The sequence below is a fragment of the Rattus norvegicus genome, chromosome 17 (genome assembly GCF_036323735.1).
Source record: "Rattus norvegicus strain BN/NHsdMcwi chromosome 17, GRCr8, whole genome shotgun sequence".
NCBI lineage: Eukaryota > Metazoa > Chordata > Mammalia > Rodentia > Muridae > Rattus > Rattus norvegicus.
This window is the reverse complement of record NC_086035.1, coordinates 79977221-79993840: the sequence shown is the minus strand read 5'-3', so window position 1 is coordinate 79993840 and position 16620 is coordinate 79977221. Positions and strand designations below refer to the sequence as shown.

At 47.7% G+C, this 16620-nt stretch overlaps 1 protein-coding gene across 4 annotated transcripts in view; it reads left to right on the top strand.

The window, feature by feature from the left end:
• The window catches only part of Fam171a1 (family with sequence similarity 171, member A1), a 123754-nt gene that overhangs the window by 63655 nt on the left and 43479 nt on the right, over positions 1–16620 (top strand). For all 4 annotated transcript variants that reach the window (XM_039096412.1, XM_039096410.1, XM_039096411.1 and 1 more), the window contains 2 exons: positions 4699–4926; positions 13026–13118. In XM_039096412.1, the coding sequence (XP_038952340.1) occupies positions 13076–13118 (43 nt within the window). In that variant the 5' untranslated portion in view covers positions 4699–4926; positions 13026–13075. The remainder of the gene's footprint in view (positions 1–4698; positions 4927–13025; positions 13119–16620) is intronic.

Genomic DNA, 16620 nt, shown 5'->3' with positions numbered 1-16620 from the left:
CCAGGTGAATCTCTGTGAACTCAAGGCCTGATCTGCAGACTGAGCTCCAGCCAGGGCTACATAATGAGACTCTGTCTTACTATGTATATTAAGGATATGCAATATATACATACATATATATATACACATACATATATATATATATATATATATATATATATACCTCAGTTAGTAAAGGTGCGTGCTTTCCAGGACTGACAAGCTAAGTGCAGTCCCTAGAAGGAGAGAACAGACTCCTGGAAGCTGTCCTCTGACTTCCACACTTGTCACATGCACACACACACACACACACACACACACACACACACACACACAATAAATAAATAAATAAGCAAATAAATAAATAGTTAAGACTATTCTTAGCACAGAAACAGCAGGCTGGGGAAGTGTGTACGAAGTGCTTGCCACGCAAGCGTGAGGACCTAAGTTCGGATCCCCAGGTTCCATGTAAACCAGGCACCTCAGCAGGCACTGTAAGTAAGCCCTGTGTCCAAAAGCCATAGTAGAGACAAGAGAATTAACGGGAGGTCCACAGCCTTCTTTCCTGGGCGTATGCAGTTGGGAACAACAAAAAGAATCTGCCTCAAACCAAGTGGAAGGCAAGAAATGACCCCCGCGGTTGTCCTCCGACCTTTACACATGTGCTGTGGCACACGCATGCACATGTATATACCCTTATACATGTGTGCATATCATACATAGACAGAAACACACACACACACACACACACACACACACACACACACACAACCAGCAGCGTTTTGGATCATTTTTTGGCCGCTGACCCAAGCGATGGGGTCACTCAAGTGTCCTGTGTCCACTGAGTATGTTACACGGCCCCTCTGACTCCTGGGACTTCAGGCCTGGAGAGGGGCAGTTTTTGTTAAGAGGCTCTGCGGCTCACAGTCTGGGTGATAGATGGTGAGGGACGGAAGTAGGGCAGCATTGGCAGGGCACTACCTGGGAGATGTGTGTCTGGGAATCAAACTCAGCAGAACCCAGCCATAGATACGCACGATAAGGAGCCAACAGACCAGTGTCCCAAGTTCAGGTTAGAAATCAGGCGTCCCAGCTCCGAAGGCTGCTGGAGCTCTTACTGAAGAGCAAAGAAACAGGATTCAGTTTCTTAAGAGCGATTCTATTTTTATTCGTGTATTATTCGCCTTTCGATAATTCCATACATGAAGACAGCCCACTGTGACGATATCCACCCCCTGCCTTCTTGCCCCTCTCCCACCCTTGCTGACTGCTGCCTCCCCACAAGCCTCCTCTCATGTCTTCCGTTTGCTTGCTTCATTTTATTTCTTGTGCCGATAACCACGTCTGCTGTGTTTTTTGTGGCTGCGACCGACCGTCATGTCATGGCCAGAGGACAATGTTTAATAATGCTCCTCACCCAGGGCCATTTATAGAACCTTCCTTTCAGAGGCAAAGAGGGAGTGGCATTGGTAAACAGAGCCTCACACAGTCAGGTGCCCCTTCCAGCAGTAGGAGTGACTTTGCTGACTGGATGGTCTAGCACAGGGTGCTACTCTGTGAAACCTGTAGCCCCATCAACATGTCGGGCAGTGGTCCTCAGCCTTCCTGACGCTGCCACCCTTTAATACAGGTCCTCATGTTGCGACCCCGGCCATAAGATTATTTCATTGCTACTTCATAACTGTAATTTTGAATCATGATATAAATACTTGACATGCTACCCCTCTGAATGGGTGCTTTGAGCCCTTTGAATGACTGGGTCATGACCCTCGGGCTGAGAGCTTCTTGTGTAAGGTGACGAATGGCGAACCCAGACTACACAAAAAGAAAGAAAACTCAGCAAAAAAAAGTGACCAACCCTTCAGTGGTCACCTCTCATATTGGTATTTCTTCCAACCCTGTCGTGCCAAGTCAGTGCGAAGTGATGTCTTCCAAAACGTATCACAGAACGTTAACGAAGTGGCCCGTGTTAGAAGACACTGAGGTGGCGGGATCTAAGAGGCTGACGAGGGCAAACGCCCTCTCACTCCGTTTGCTCACAAATCACATCTCATCACACAGTGCAGAGCGATCAGAAGCTTTAATCCCAATTGTTAGTAAATGTTGCATTACCATAAAATCGCATAAATCATCAAGGTTGCCTGGCAAGCCCTTCCCACACGCCCACTTCCAGTGGATTGTTTGCGATGTGAATGTTACTCAAAACAGGCGGTTTGTGTTGTGGTTTAGTATAATACTTGGGCGGCAAGGAGGACCAGCTTAGTCGGATACTCTGTGTTATACATGTATGCCTTAGGGCCTGCAGAAGGCCGAGACCAGAAGATTGACTGTACATCATGGTCCTCTTTTATTATTATTACACTTACCTATTTAGGATGGGATGGGCAAAAATCCTCCAAGAATTGTTTCTCAGCACTGGAGAGATGGTTTGGAAGTTAAAACAATGGTTGCTCTTTCAGAGGACCCAGATTCAATTCCCAGCATCCATGTGGTAACACAAACTTTCTGTAACTCCAATCCTGGGGATCCACTGCCCTCTTCTGGTCTGTGCAGGCATTGCATGTGTGTGGTACACAGACCTGCATTCAGGCAGAAGGTCAGTTCTCTCCTGCCGTGTGGGTCTTAGGGATCAGACTGAGGTCAAGCTTGGCAGTTTTCCCACTGAACCCGCGTGCTGGCCTCATGACCTTCTATTTTCTGACTCTCAGCTTTCTCCTTCCACCGCATCCCACTTCCATTTCTGTAGCACATTTTTCCCTTTCTAAAAGTCTTAAGAAGTTTACGTGGTGGACATCATTAGCAAGTCTGGACTTTGGGGGGCTTGGGAGTAGTGCTCGAGATCAAGCAGGTGTCCCTCCACGCCGGGCAAGCATCCGCCACTGAGATACATCCCAAGGTTTATATTCGAAGTTATTTAGCTGTGTTCTATGATCGTCTGACAAAGATATCTACTAAATCCATACATGGGGAAAATGGGCAGGAGGATGAAATGTGCGGCTTTGCAAAGGTCGTGTCAGTACCATAAGCAAATAGTCGAGTAGATGCCAGTGCAGAGCACAGCTTCTCTCTGTGGTCACCCAAGTTTAGTGCAGATGTGGTATTTCATTCATTCATTCATTCATCTTTATTGGAAACTAGTGATTGAACCCAAGACCCAGAGCCGTGCATTCTACCCCTAAGCTGCACCCCAACCTCAAATCTTCAGGTACAAAACAAAGGGGTATCTCACCCCTCTCTATTGGAGACCGTTATTCCTCTGTCTCCCCTCTCTGGGGGGATTCCATTCCAGTGACTAAAGCATACAAGGACAGTGATTGCCATAACGGAGCAAGCCTTCCGCTCTGCTGTTCCTACCTGTAGGTTACGCTGTGCACTTCTGGCTTCCCTAATTTACGGAAGGGGAAACTGAGGCCTGAAGAGCATAAATGACTCGCTCAGTGCCACGTGGCAAGTCCCTGAGCTGAGATTAGCAGTCAGGTGCTAATTACAGTAGACTGCCACCGTGGGGTGTGTGTGTGTGTATATGTGTGTGTGTGTGTGTGTGTGTGTGTGTGTGTGTGTGTGTGCACATGTCTGGAACATGGGCGTGCACATGTGTGTATGTTTCTGGGGGCCTCGAGGTAGAAGTCTTCCTCTGTTCTTGTCCACTTTGTCTAGCGTCTCACCAAACCTAGAGTTCACCAATTTGAGTAGTCTGGCTTGCCAGCAAGCCTGGGAATCCTCATGTCTCCACCTCCATTGCACTGATAACATGAGCATGCATTGCTATGCTTGGATTCTTATGTCCATGCTTGTCCAACCTCGAATCCTCCTTGCTCACACAGTAAGCGCTATACCTGTATCTGAGGAGCCGTCTCCTCAGGCCGTAAGACATTTCTGAGTGCTCCTCAGTCTCTGTGATGGCCAAACCACGGTCCCGGCATGCTTATGGAAGTGGCACCTGCTCCGTTGTTCTGGGACATGTGCAGAGCCCACTGTGAGTCTCCCAGCCTCCTCGTCCTTCTGCAGCAGCCTGAGGCCAAGGGGAGCCGGTGTCCAGCAGGGCAGGAAGGTTGAACGAGTGCCTAACCTGTTTCCCAGTGTGATAGGAGGGCAGTGCTTCCTCTCGGTTTTCTGTTGGCATGAGAGGGAAAAGGTAAAGGATAAAACAGCTCGTGGGGGGACAAGTAGGAACCTTTATTTTTAAAAAGTTTTTTTAGGGTTAAAAAAATAAAGCTTTGTTTGTTTTTTGTTTTTCTAAGTTTTAATAATTAATAAGAAGGGGTTGGGGATTTAGCTCAGTGGTAGAGCGCTTGCCTAGGAAGCGCAAGGCCCTGGGTTCGGTCCCCAGCTCTGAAAAAAAGAAGAACCAAAAAAAAAATAAATAATTAATAAGAAAATGACCGGAGGCTCCCATCCACTGAGATGGCTCGGCGGTTAAGAGCACGGACTGCTCTTCTGGGGATCCTGAGTTCAATTCCCGGCAATCACGTGGTGGCTCACAACCATCTGTAATGGGGTCTGATGCCCTCTGTTGTATTTGAAGACAGCGACAGTGTGTACTCACATAGGTTGAATGAATGAATGAATGAATGAATGAATGAATGAATGAATGAATGAGAAGAGGAGGAAGAAAATGATGGGGTCAGAATTCCCTGGAAAAGAACATAGTGCTAGATGTACTTAGGATGTCCCGTCTTTGGCCTTCTGTCAGGGTGAATGTGCGTTTTCTGTTTCCAGAGGTGACCTTGAAAGTGCACGTCAGTGACGCCAGCACCCACCAGCCCATCGCAGATGCGCTCATCGAGGTCTTCGCCAGCCAGGTGTCTGTTGCCTCTGGCACATCCGGCACAGATGGGGTCGCCTTCATCAAGTTCCCGTACAAACTGGGAAATCAGCTGATTGTCACCGCCACAAAACACGCCTACGTGCCAAACTCCTCGCCGTGGAAACCCATCCGATTACCGGGTAAGGGGTTCATCTTTCTCTAAGACTAGACCTCCTGTCATTCTGCGAGTCACCTACGTGTGTGTGTGTGTGTGTGTGTGTGTGTGTGTGTGTGTGTGTGTGTGTGTAGGGATGGTGGGGTGAGTGTGTGAAGCCCACCTCGTACACACCCAGAGGTCACAGGTGCTCAGTTCTCTGCCCATTCTCCCAGTGCTGTGCCTTGAGCAGGCTGACAAGCAGCCCTGTGAGCTCTGTACCCTACGGTACAGCATCTTCTCTACTTCCTAGAAGTCCTAACACCCCTGAGCTCTCTAGAGAGAGTAAAGGACAGTGGCCCCCGTGCCTGTGCCGGGACCTTCCCTCATTGCTGCATCAGATACCTGCTCAGAGCAACATAAGGACAAAGGAGTTTATTTTGACATATGATTGAAGAGAAAGTCTCTCGTGGTAGGGACGGCATGGCTTCGAGAGCACGGGGTGGCTAGACTCCTTGTATCCATGTTCTAGAAGCACAGAAGAAGAAGGTTTCTTTTTTTCTTTCCTCTTTTTTTTCTTAATACCCCAGCCCTGCACGTAGTCAGGGTGGCTCTCCTCGCTGCAGCTAACCTAGTGTAGGTAGGTAATCCCTCACAGACTATCCAGACATTTGTCTCTTTGGTCATTCTAAACCCTGTCAAGGTGACCATCAAAACGCCATCACAGGGTAGGAACTATGGAAGGCCAGCAAAAAGATGTAACGCCCTTTTCATTATGCTCCAGCTAAAGGAAATGTCTGACCTCCCCAGTGTCGCTGGGCGTACTGGGGTGAGGTGTGCAGACGCTGTCAGCCTGCATCAGAATAGCAGCTGCACAACGTAGGGCCGTGTCGCAGTCTCTACAGGCTTCAATCTCAGACCTGGCAAACACGGAGCCTCTGATAGGAGGGGAACACAGAAGGCTGACTTCCCAGGAAGCTCTAGTCACAACGTTTTCAGCAACGGATTAATATAGACCTCTATGTTATGTGGGTTTGTTTTAAGACACTGTTGAATGAGCAGAGTTGGCCCGCTAACGTTGGGCTCAAGTGCACAGCACCATAACCTGTATCTGGACAACATTTATCGTCCTTTTTTCCCGGTTCTCTGTAGCTTCCTCACATTCAAGGCCTTCATGGGGGCCACTAAAATAACGAAACCACCAGCAGAAAGCACACATGCTCACCAAGGGAGATCTGAGACAGGGAGACAGCCTGCTGCCCCATCAGCCTCTGCGCGGTGTACAGTCAGGAACACGTGGGGACTGTCGATGTGGGGGGTAAGAGGGACATTTTAGCAAGCGTGTTCATTTGTAAACAGGGGACCCATGCATGGTGAGACTCAGCCATCTAATGGCTTTCACTTTGACTCTATTAATAGGATCTAAGGAAAGAAAATTGTCCCGGTAATGTCCATTGTCTTGAGTGAGTCTGATAATGGGAACAAGGCAGTCTGATTGGAAGCGTTTTAGAGGCCCCAAGAAAACACCTGCAACAGAGAATGGCCTTCGAGAGCTGCCCCACCCGAGTGGGCCCAGCAGGACTGTGGGAGCCTGTGTTTCTAGCTTCTGAAATGGAATTAATTGCCCTGAATCATTTCAAAAGACCTTCCCGTGCCTTTGGTTATTTGCTGACCTTTTCAGTATAACAAAGGCGTTCCTAACTAGCACATAAAACAAGTGTGACCAGAATGTGGGCTGGCCTCTGGTGAAAAGCAGGGTAAACTGTTGTTTTAGTGTGTATTTTTAGAAGTTGGGTCTCACACTTCTGGTATTCCAAACAACTGAGGGGGGGTGGGGGAGAAGGAGAAGAAGGCAAAAGAGCTGGGAGTTCCAAAATAGGCTGAGAGATCGTGGCCGAGATGCTTTCTTCACTGCGTGTTCAGAGTTCTATTTTGCGTGAACACTCACGTGAGAGCGCGGATGGATTTCTTCTCTCGTCCTTAGCAATAACTCCAAAAAGATGCGTTCGGTTTTCTCTTCCCTGGAAGGAGGTGTAGGCGAGAGAGAGGCATCTGAGCAAACAAGTCAGACAGAGACGCACGAACTCGTCCCTGTGAGCTGTCCTGTTTACTGAGGGGGTCGTTCTCTACCTCCATGGCTCTGCCAAAGAAGATGGTGGTCCAGGGCTCCTGCACTGCTCTCTGACCAGGCTAACTGGCCTGTTTCAAAAACAGCCACCGCATTGCCAGTACTGTGTCTTAAAGTGCATGTGCCCTGCAATCCCCACACCGTAGAGCCCATTAGCATCCCACCGTGCATAGGAGAGAAGATCTTAAGGCCCTGAGGAGCTGTTAACAATTAATCATTGCTGGGGGGAGAAAGCGTCATTTCCCACAGTGATGTAGCCATTAGTAAGTTGAGGATGCACCCCTAGGTAGCCCCTACCTGGGCTCTTGCAGGCACCCCTGATTAAACGTGGTGGCTCATAAAACATGGCGAGATGTATGAAAGATGGGTGGGAACAGACTGGGGAGAAGAAAGTGGTCAGCAGCAGTGGGGGGACTGCCTAAAATTCTTGAGTAGCCTCCAGCAATGAGAAGTGACACAGACTTCCTCCCTTGGTGCCTTCTCCCTTTCCTATCATGAGTTGGCCAGCCTGCATAGCTGTTCCCTGAAGGAGTCTGGCTGGTACCTTCACCCTCTCCTGTGTGTTATCTCTAGAGGCAACTTTTTACCACGTTCACGTAAAAAAAACAAAAAAACAAAAAAAAAACTTGCGTTATATCTTAAAACCCCGAGTGGGATGATTTTACTCCAGAAGTCCCCCTGGAATATGTCCTGAGCAATATAAGATGTTCCTATCTCTCTACTTTAAAAAAACAGCCAAGTTATAACTTAATGACAGAATGTTTGCTAGCATATGAGAGACCCTGGGCACCATCCTTAGTGCTGGGGGAAGGGGGTTTAGGATCCTGAGTATCTCCCTAGTGTGAAGAACCTTCAGTTTACACCCTCTCTGGAGTGGATAAAAATACCATGTACTGGAAACTCTGTGGGCCTCTCTGTCACCTCCCATCCCTGATGCAATCTACAGATTGAGGTCTGTAGCCTGGTGTTCCTGCTCCCCGAATTCCCTGCTACACACGGCAGACCCACTGCTTGCTTCCTTCTGAAAAGTAAAATTTGAGAAACAGTTCGTCAGGGCCGCTGCCTGGAGATGGAAAGGCCAAAACGTTCCATCCAAGACAAGTTTTCAAAAGTACATTGCCACAGTGTCTTCAACCCTGTTGTTTTGCTGTGGAGAGACTCCGCGAGTCTTACAAAACAAAACATTTAACTGATGGTTTGCTTGCAATTCCAGAGGGTCAGTCCATTATCAGCCCCAGTGATACATTCTCTCCATCAATGTCCCACCTCCTAATCCCTCTAATCCTATCCGAAAGATCCACTCCCTGGTGACTTACACATTCAAATTAGTGAGCCAATGGGGGCCGTCTTACTGAGTTACAAACCACACCTACTTCTAGATAAAGACCACCCCACACCTGGCAGCAGAGAGGTGCTTGGGGCCAGTCAGGATGCTTCCTGGTTCTGGCAAGCTCTGAGAGGAAGCCTGGCATGGAGAGGCATGTGTAAAGCAGGCAGTTTGGTACAGCCTACACTTGTCCTGTAAGTGACACCCTCCACAGAAGTCTTGACCTTTCTTTCTGTCCACCCAAGAGGCCTACCTCGTGCCTTCAGGTAGAAAAGGGAATAGCTAGCAGTTAATATAACCTGTGAAGTGTCCATAGAGAATGTACCCAAGTTAGAGACCTGAACCTTGTTGTCCTTGCTCATTCGTGCCCCTAAAAAGGAAGGGACAGGAGGGCAAGAAGAGCTCACAGAAGCCTTTGCTGTGACTGTTTTCTTCTTTTATTTTGATCTTCACTCTGACTTTGCCTGAACTCTCCCTCTGTCTTTGATGTCCCACTAATTGTGACTATATTTTTTGTTTTGTTTTGGGTTTGGTTTGGTTTGGCTCCGTTTGGTTTTTCGGAGTAGGAGGCCTCCGGCATGCTAAGCAAGTGTTATATCATTGGACTAAATGCAAACTGTATCCAAATGTTTCCTTTTTTTTTTTTTTTTAATGAGTCTTACTGAGTGATGCAATTTGGCCTTAAAGCAGCTGGGCCGTCTAAGTAGACCTTGAATTTTCAATCCTCCTGCCTCAACCTCCCAAGTAGCGGATATTTTTCATGTACCATAAAGTACACCATTTCAGAGACTGTGGAAATGGCTCAGTCAGGAAAGCATTGGCTGAGCAAGCTTGAGTACCTGACTTTCAATCTCCAGAGCAAAAGTAAAACACGAGGCAATGATGTTGTACACTGCAGTCCTGGTTACGGGGAGGCAGGGACGGGAGAATCTCTCTGCATGTTTTCTAGCTAGTCTTGTCAAACAGTGGGCTTCAGGGTCGGCGAGAGACCATGCCTCAGAAAATAAGGCAGAAAGTAATAAAGACACCGGTTCTGGCCTCTGACCTCCATGTGCACACAAACACATATGTGCGCGTGCACACGAAATGCCTGGCTAGCTCAGTTGTTAGAGTATAAATCTCCCAGTTTGTGCCTCTATAATATCCCCATTATCTATTCCCAGCACATTCTAACGCCTTCTGTTAACTGTGCCCATTAGTTCCGACTTCCTATTTCCCATCCATCCCAGCTCCTAGCAACTTCTGCATTGCCTTCTGTCTCTGGCCTCGCCTGTTCTAAAGAGCATATATAAACAGAATCAGACAGTGTGTGGCTTCTGCGCCTGTCGCCCTCAGCATTTTTGATTTGATGGTCAACTTGGTTGTCTCAAGAATTGTCTAGGATTCTGGCCGTGCCTGCGAGGGATTTTCTAGATTAAGTTAGTTGCAAAGACCTACCTCGACTCCAGTTGGCACCATTCCGTGGGCTTGGATTCTGAACAGAATTAACAGGGAAAGCACCCTCTGCAAGAACTCTCATAACTCTGTACTCCCTAACCGTGACCTACTGCTTCAAGTTCCCCCACCATGATTTCTCCACCATATTGGGCCGCCCCCTTAAACTTTAAACCCAATAAACTCTTCTCTACCTACACGGCTTTGGTCAGGTATTGTCGCTCACCAAGGTAAGCAACCAACACAATAGGCCATCTTTCTTGTAGCACATGTCAGTTCTTCACGCCTCCTCTGCATGTTCATAATATATTCATAATATATTCATAATATATTCATAGTGCCAAACTCTATCTGTTCTCAGTTGACAGACACTGATTTGAGTTAATTCCTCTTTTGCTGTTATGGACATACGTGTGAACACACATGCACACGCTTCTGCACGAACATGCCTCGGTGCCTTTGAGCTCTCACCTGGCAGGGAACTCGCTCGGCCACTGGTCATTCTGTGTTGAATATCAGAGGAGCTGTCCAACCACTAAAGTGCACTCTAATATTTGTTGTGGCACCAGCCACCCTCCTGCTCATTCTCTGGCTGTTTCCTGTGGGTGTGGTCCTGTACACTGAGTAATCCTGAAGGCACAGACCACATACCACATATGTATGTTCTATTCGGGTCATAGCTGGGAATAGTCTTGGAATATAACTCCATCTCAGTGTAGTACCTGGGTGGAGGGGGTGGAGGAGAGGGCAGGGCAGCGCCTCGGAGGGCGTTTGGAGAACCAGCGCTGCCAGATCACTGAGACTCTTAACATTTCATCTCTCTAGTCTTGATATTTTCACAGAAATGAGTGTTACTTCCTAATGTCACAGTGTATATCCATAATCCCAGCATGTGAGCATCACTGGGAATTCCAGGTCACCTTCGGCTCCACAGCAAAGTACTGTCTCCAAAGTCAATTAATATTAATTAGTTAATTAATTAAGTGGCTGGGGAGAAAGCCCGGGCAGTAAAGTGCTTACTGTGATGGTAGTCGCTCACTAAGTTACCCAGGCTGGTTGTGAATGCACCTTATTACCACCCCATACCCATGTTAAAAAGCTGAAGGAGATAGCAAATGCTAGTAATCCCAGTTCTGAAGAGTCAGAGACAAGGAGATGCCTGAGCCCACAGGCCAGACAGCTCTGCTGAATCAGTGAGGCCCAGGCCGAGAGAGAAACTGTGTCTCAAAAGAACAAGGTAAATAGCTCCTAAAGAATAGTGCCTGATGGGTTCGGTCCCCAGCTCCGAAAAAAAGAACCAAAAAGAAAATAGTGCCTGAAGTCAACCTGTGGCCTACACACACACACACACACACACACACACACACACACACACACACCACACATACACACACCCACAAACATACCACACACACACACAAACACACCACACACACACACTACACACACACACAAACACCATACACAAACATAGACAAACACACCATACACACACAAACACACCACACACACTACACACACACATACACACACAAACACACCACACACACTACACACACACACAAACACACCACACACTACACACATACACACACAGACTACACACACAAACACTACACACACATATACACAAACACACATATACACATATACACACACATACACACACACATATGTACAGATAACACACAAACACACCACACACACATGCACATACACCACTATACACTACAAAACAAATAGGTGGGTTATTTTTAAGATGAAAAGAAGAAATAACTCCTTATTACTTTTTTGGCTTGACTTGGCCCCTCTCTTAACTTGCTGATGAAGTCCGAGATCCTATGAGCTTTCATCCATGCAGCATAGTAGCCAAGGGACGGCACCAGAACGCAGATCCTAGCCCCGGATCTACCATCTGGGGATGTCTAGACAACCGTTGCCTCGTCTATAACCCATTTCATTACTGAAGACTGAATGCCCACTTCTTTTTGATAGTTTTGATACTTGGACAAATTACCCAAGTCAGTGACCCTAGAGTGGCATCTGCCCTATAAGTGAGAGACTGCAAATCTTAGTCTAGGTGGAATTGTTTGCTTTATTTTGTTTTGTTTTCCTCAAGTTGCATGTGACGGGATACCTTACAAAAGGATACCTTACAAAAGAATACCTTACGAAAAGGAAGAATTTATTGCAACTCACATTTAAAAAGAAATGCAACCCACCATGGTTTAGTTGCAGTGGTGGGAAGCATTGTGTCCACAGTCAGAAAGCCAAAGACAGACAGGAAATGCCCCAGGCCTGCCCCAGTGATACACTTCCTCTAGCCAAGCTCCTCCCCCTAAAAATGCCACAACCCTTCAGAACAGCGCCGCCAGCCGGGGACGTAGTATTCAAGCACATCTCACAGCCTAACGCACATCTGCCTGGAAACTTGTGGACTTGGAGAATCTGAGTTAAAAGTCCAGATATTTGGGTTATAATCTTAAAGTAGTATAAGTTGTGTCATGTTATTACTCCCGAGTTTGGGGAAACAGTCTTTGAACATACTGCATACATGAACCTAAGCACATATTTTAGGGTCTTTCTTAATGCTAACACCTAAAATTACATATGTATGTGTGTGTGTATGTATATGTATATATGTGCGTATGTATGTATATGTATATGTGTGTAAATGTATATATTCCCATATAGTGTCCACATCATAACTTTTAACATACTCCAGTGTCATGGGGCCTTGTTGCTTACTAAAAATACCTTACAAGGGAATCGGGGAGATAATTCAGTCATGCAAACAAGACCTGAATTTGTTCCCTGGCACTCATGGGAAAAAACCCAAGAATGGTGATGCAGGGTTGTGATCCTTACCCAGAGGATGCCAAGTCAGGCAGATTCCTGGAGCTTGTAAGCCAACCCGTCTAGTCCAATCAGGTCCTGGTAAGAGACCCTGTCCCCCCAAACAAGGCGGACAGCCCTGAGCAACCACACTCAAAGTTGACCTCTGACCTCCACACATTTGCACATGCCCCTTCCCCCAAAATTAACATTTTTTTTCAAGTTGACTATGGCAAGACAGTAGTTACAGCAAGAGGATTCCAGTACTGGCATGTTGAGGTTGTTTTGCTAATCTTTTGAAGTAATCAATATTGGGGCTTGGTTTGAAATCAGAAGGTAGGAAGCTCTCGGAGTTCCCAGACAGAGTGGGCTTCTGAATTGAACTATCAGCCTTCCCTTACGTCCATTTTTGTTCCTGCAGTATTTTCCTCGCTGAGCCTTGGGCTGCTTCCTGAACGCTCTGCTACGCTAATGGTCTATGAAGATGTCGTCCAAATAGTATCAGGATTCCAAGGTATGTTTCATATTTAAAAAGACAAACAATGCTGGTGCCGGGGCCAAATGCTAACGTTCTTCTTATTTGATGGTGGCAACAGTGAATGTATCCACAGCTGGAATTCGATGTCCGTTGCCCCTGTGAGAAGTCTGCATTTCAGCCATATATTGGCTGTAACATTACAGAACCATCCCTTGAGTGTGCATGAGAAAAGGAAGGCGCCTCCCTGCTTAGCTCCCCTTGGTCTCTCCTTCCTAAGAAAAGATCCTTATTATTATTTGGGTCACTGCCCTGGACCACGTTGCCCAATAAGACACAGTGACTCACAACAGCTAGAAAGGGGGAGGGGGCTTGTCTTGTTTACCTTCTCTTTCTCAATGTGCTTCACAATCATTGCAAACACTCACCTCGCCCCAACCGCAGCTGGCCGGAGGATGTGCTGATGTGGAAGGTTCCTGTCACTTGCCCTCTTCTAATCCGTATTGGGATTCAAGTTGGGAATAATCCGCACACAGAGTACCTTTCTGTCCTCGGATCATTCCTTCCAGCATGGGCTAGAGAATCATCCTGGCTCCTGGCCTTGTTATGGTGCCCGTGTCCACCCTCCATCATCCTGAGGTTCCGTGTCGTGGGTTCATATTGTTTTTTTTAAAAAAAGTGTGGGTTGGAAATATGGCTTAAGAGCGGTCGTTTGCACAGAGGACCAAAGTGAAGTCCACAGCATCCACACTGGAAACCTCTGTTCTGGAGGGGATCCAACCTCACCCACTTCTGGCCTCTTTAGGGCACCCACGCACACAGGTGTACACACCCACACAGACACGGGCTCATATAAGAGATAAGTTCTTTATTACTCCTGAACACGTACAGACCTTTACTGACAGTATTCCCTCCGGGGATAATAGAACGGTATTTACATAGCACTTCCAAGGTACTGGGTAGGATTTAAAGGCTATGTATATCTGTGGTCTGTACGAAAACCGCTGTGCCGTTTTCTACGACGTCTGCATCCCAAGGGCTGTGGCAGCATCTTGGGGTTTTTGGTAGCCACACGGGGCGCCCAGCATATATGCAGGGACCAGTGTGCTTTGTTCTTTAATGTCGATACCATGCCATGCGCATCATTCTGAGTCACCCCATCTCTGTGGTGTCAGAAAGTGAGGCGCGTTCATTTATTTCTTCGTTCGTCAGGAGCTGCGGGGAGGGAGACGTAAAGACTTTAAAGTCCAGCTACTGATTTTAGAGGGTTGATTTGAAGTCAAACGGAAATGTCTGGGGCGCTGACGACTTGCGTTTTGGAGAGAAACAGAGGTGCAGATTAGGGTGTCTTCTCTCACAAGACACGCCAGTGCTGGGCCCGAGTCTTCCCTGACCACTCCACGGGCTGAGTCCATGGCCTCTATACCTACGGTTCATCTTCCATTCGCTTCGCTAAAGCTAGCGTCACCTGCAGCCTCCATATTGCCCAACCCCAGAGACATCAATAACTACTTCATCCTCTTGATGCTACCATGTCAACAGAGGTAGCAAGTTGGTCACCTATTTTCAAACCGCCCCTCCTCACCTCCTTGATTCAGCGCCTTAATTTTCTCTCTTGACTCTTGGTCACTCTTCGAAGAAACTCTGATAGCTTCTTTGGGCCCCCAAACCCTCCCCACTTCCATTTTCTAGGCCCTGGGCATCGGCTTCTTCTAGATATTAATTACTTCCAGTCCCCTGTTTCCAGGGGGAGCTGAGCCTCCTAGGTGGGGGCTCAGAAGCAGCTGATGTTACACATCTCACCTTGGATATCTACTGAACATCTCCTACTAACATATACACACTGAGCTCTCTCTCGAGTGAGTAGAATTTACTAGAACTTCTCTCTCCATCGATGGCATGAACACATGCAGTAGTGGTAAGGCTAAACATCCTTACCATCCTTACTGTCACCGTGGCACTCCCGTGTCCCCCCGAATGCTGCAAAAGGTTTTGACTAATGATGTGCTCCAGCTCCCCCCAAACCTACAGCACGGTCCTCATAAGACAAAAATTAAAGCAATTGTGTCAGCCATCTTCGGGTCTTCGATGGTTTTCTCATTGTCAATAAAATCCTAATTTTTCATTCTCAGGGCCGCATGGTTTCCCTGGCCCTAAGCTTCTGGTGTGGTGACTGCTCCAGTCATTCAGAAGTTGTTGCTGGTCATGGCTAGGGTTGGTATAGGAGGCGTTGAAGCAGGTTCTCTGCACCCACAAGTCCTCCACGCCGAGCTTTTAGCCGCTCACAGCCACTGCCAGTCTTATCTCCCTCACAGCCACCTGTCGTAGGTTTCCAACCAGTGTTTCCCTTTATTCAAGCTAAAGGAAAAAACGTGCGAGCGTCTCCTCTTCACTGTCCTCTGTCCTGTGCATGTCGCAGCAGCCAGGGCTCGGTGTGAAGGGTGCAGAGAAGTGGACACACTGGATTCTGTCATGGTTGCCCAGGCTCCTTGTGACTGCCTCTTGCACTCCTTACTGTCACCCACCAGCCTTGACACTCAGCTCTTTTGTCTTGTGTCTCTGGGGAGGACCCTGAAGAACCCCAGAGCCCTGTCATGCACTATCTGGGAATAGTCACCTTCTCCCTATGCAGCGTTTGGTATGACTTTCAGCTCCCCTCTCAGATCTCCATGAGTCAAAAACAGTTAGGGGAAGCCTGGTTTCCCCAGCTGAGTCACCTCACAATCCCAGTCCCGGTGCCTGCACATGTGTGCTCTCCTGCTGTGCACATGCTACCTGTCTGTGTTCACGGGGCCTTGAGTGTTTCCTCCCCCTCCCCCCACCCTGTGTCTGTCACACACTGAACTGCTGATTCAGTCTTCCTGACTGAGGGGCCAAGCTCTGGTCCCTCCCCTTCCTGATTGCCGTCTGTCTCACTCCTCACGATGCTATCTCATAGGCCGCTGCGATGCAGCCTCTAGCCGTCTGTCTGCTGAGAGGCCATCTGCGTAGACTGCGTTAATAGACCAATTCAGTTGGTTTTGCTCCTTCCTCCTGGGATATCCCACGCCAGTGTCCACACTGTCTTTAAACTCTTCATTCACAGCAGGGACAGGCTGCTCACCAAGTTCTCCAGGCCTTCCTGTCTCTCCTAAGAGCAGAGCACACTGGGTATAACTCTAAAGTCCTAACCCACTTCCTACAGGTACACCCAGCCCCTTAAAGGGTCCCTAACCCCCCAAAACAGTGCCACGAGGCTACAGACCACGGTGTGTGGGGCAGTTAACTAAATGTGTACCTTCCCTCACCAGCTAACTTGTGTCATCATCTTTGTTTCTTGCCTGCTTCTTGACAGGTACCCAAGGAACCGTTGAATAATTAAGTAAACAAATGGATAATCAAAACCCATCTTCGCTTTGTGCTTCCTATGTAGATAGTTTCTTCATGCTTGCTTTCTGTTCTTCAAGTGAATTAGGGCAGAGGGTACAGTTCACACACACACACACACACACTCTCTCTCTCTCTCTCTCTCTCACACACACACACACACACACTATCTCTC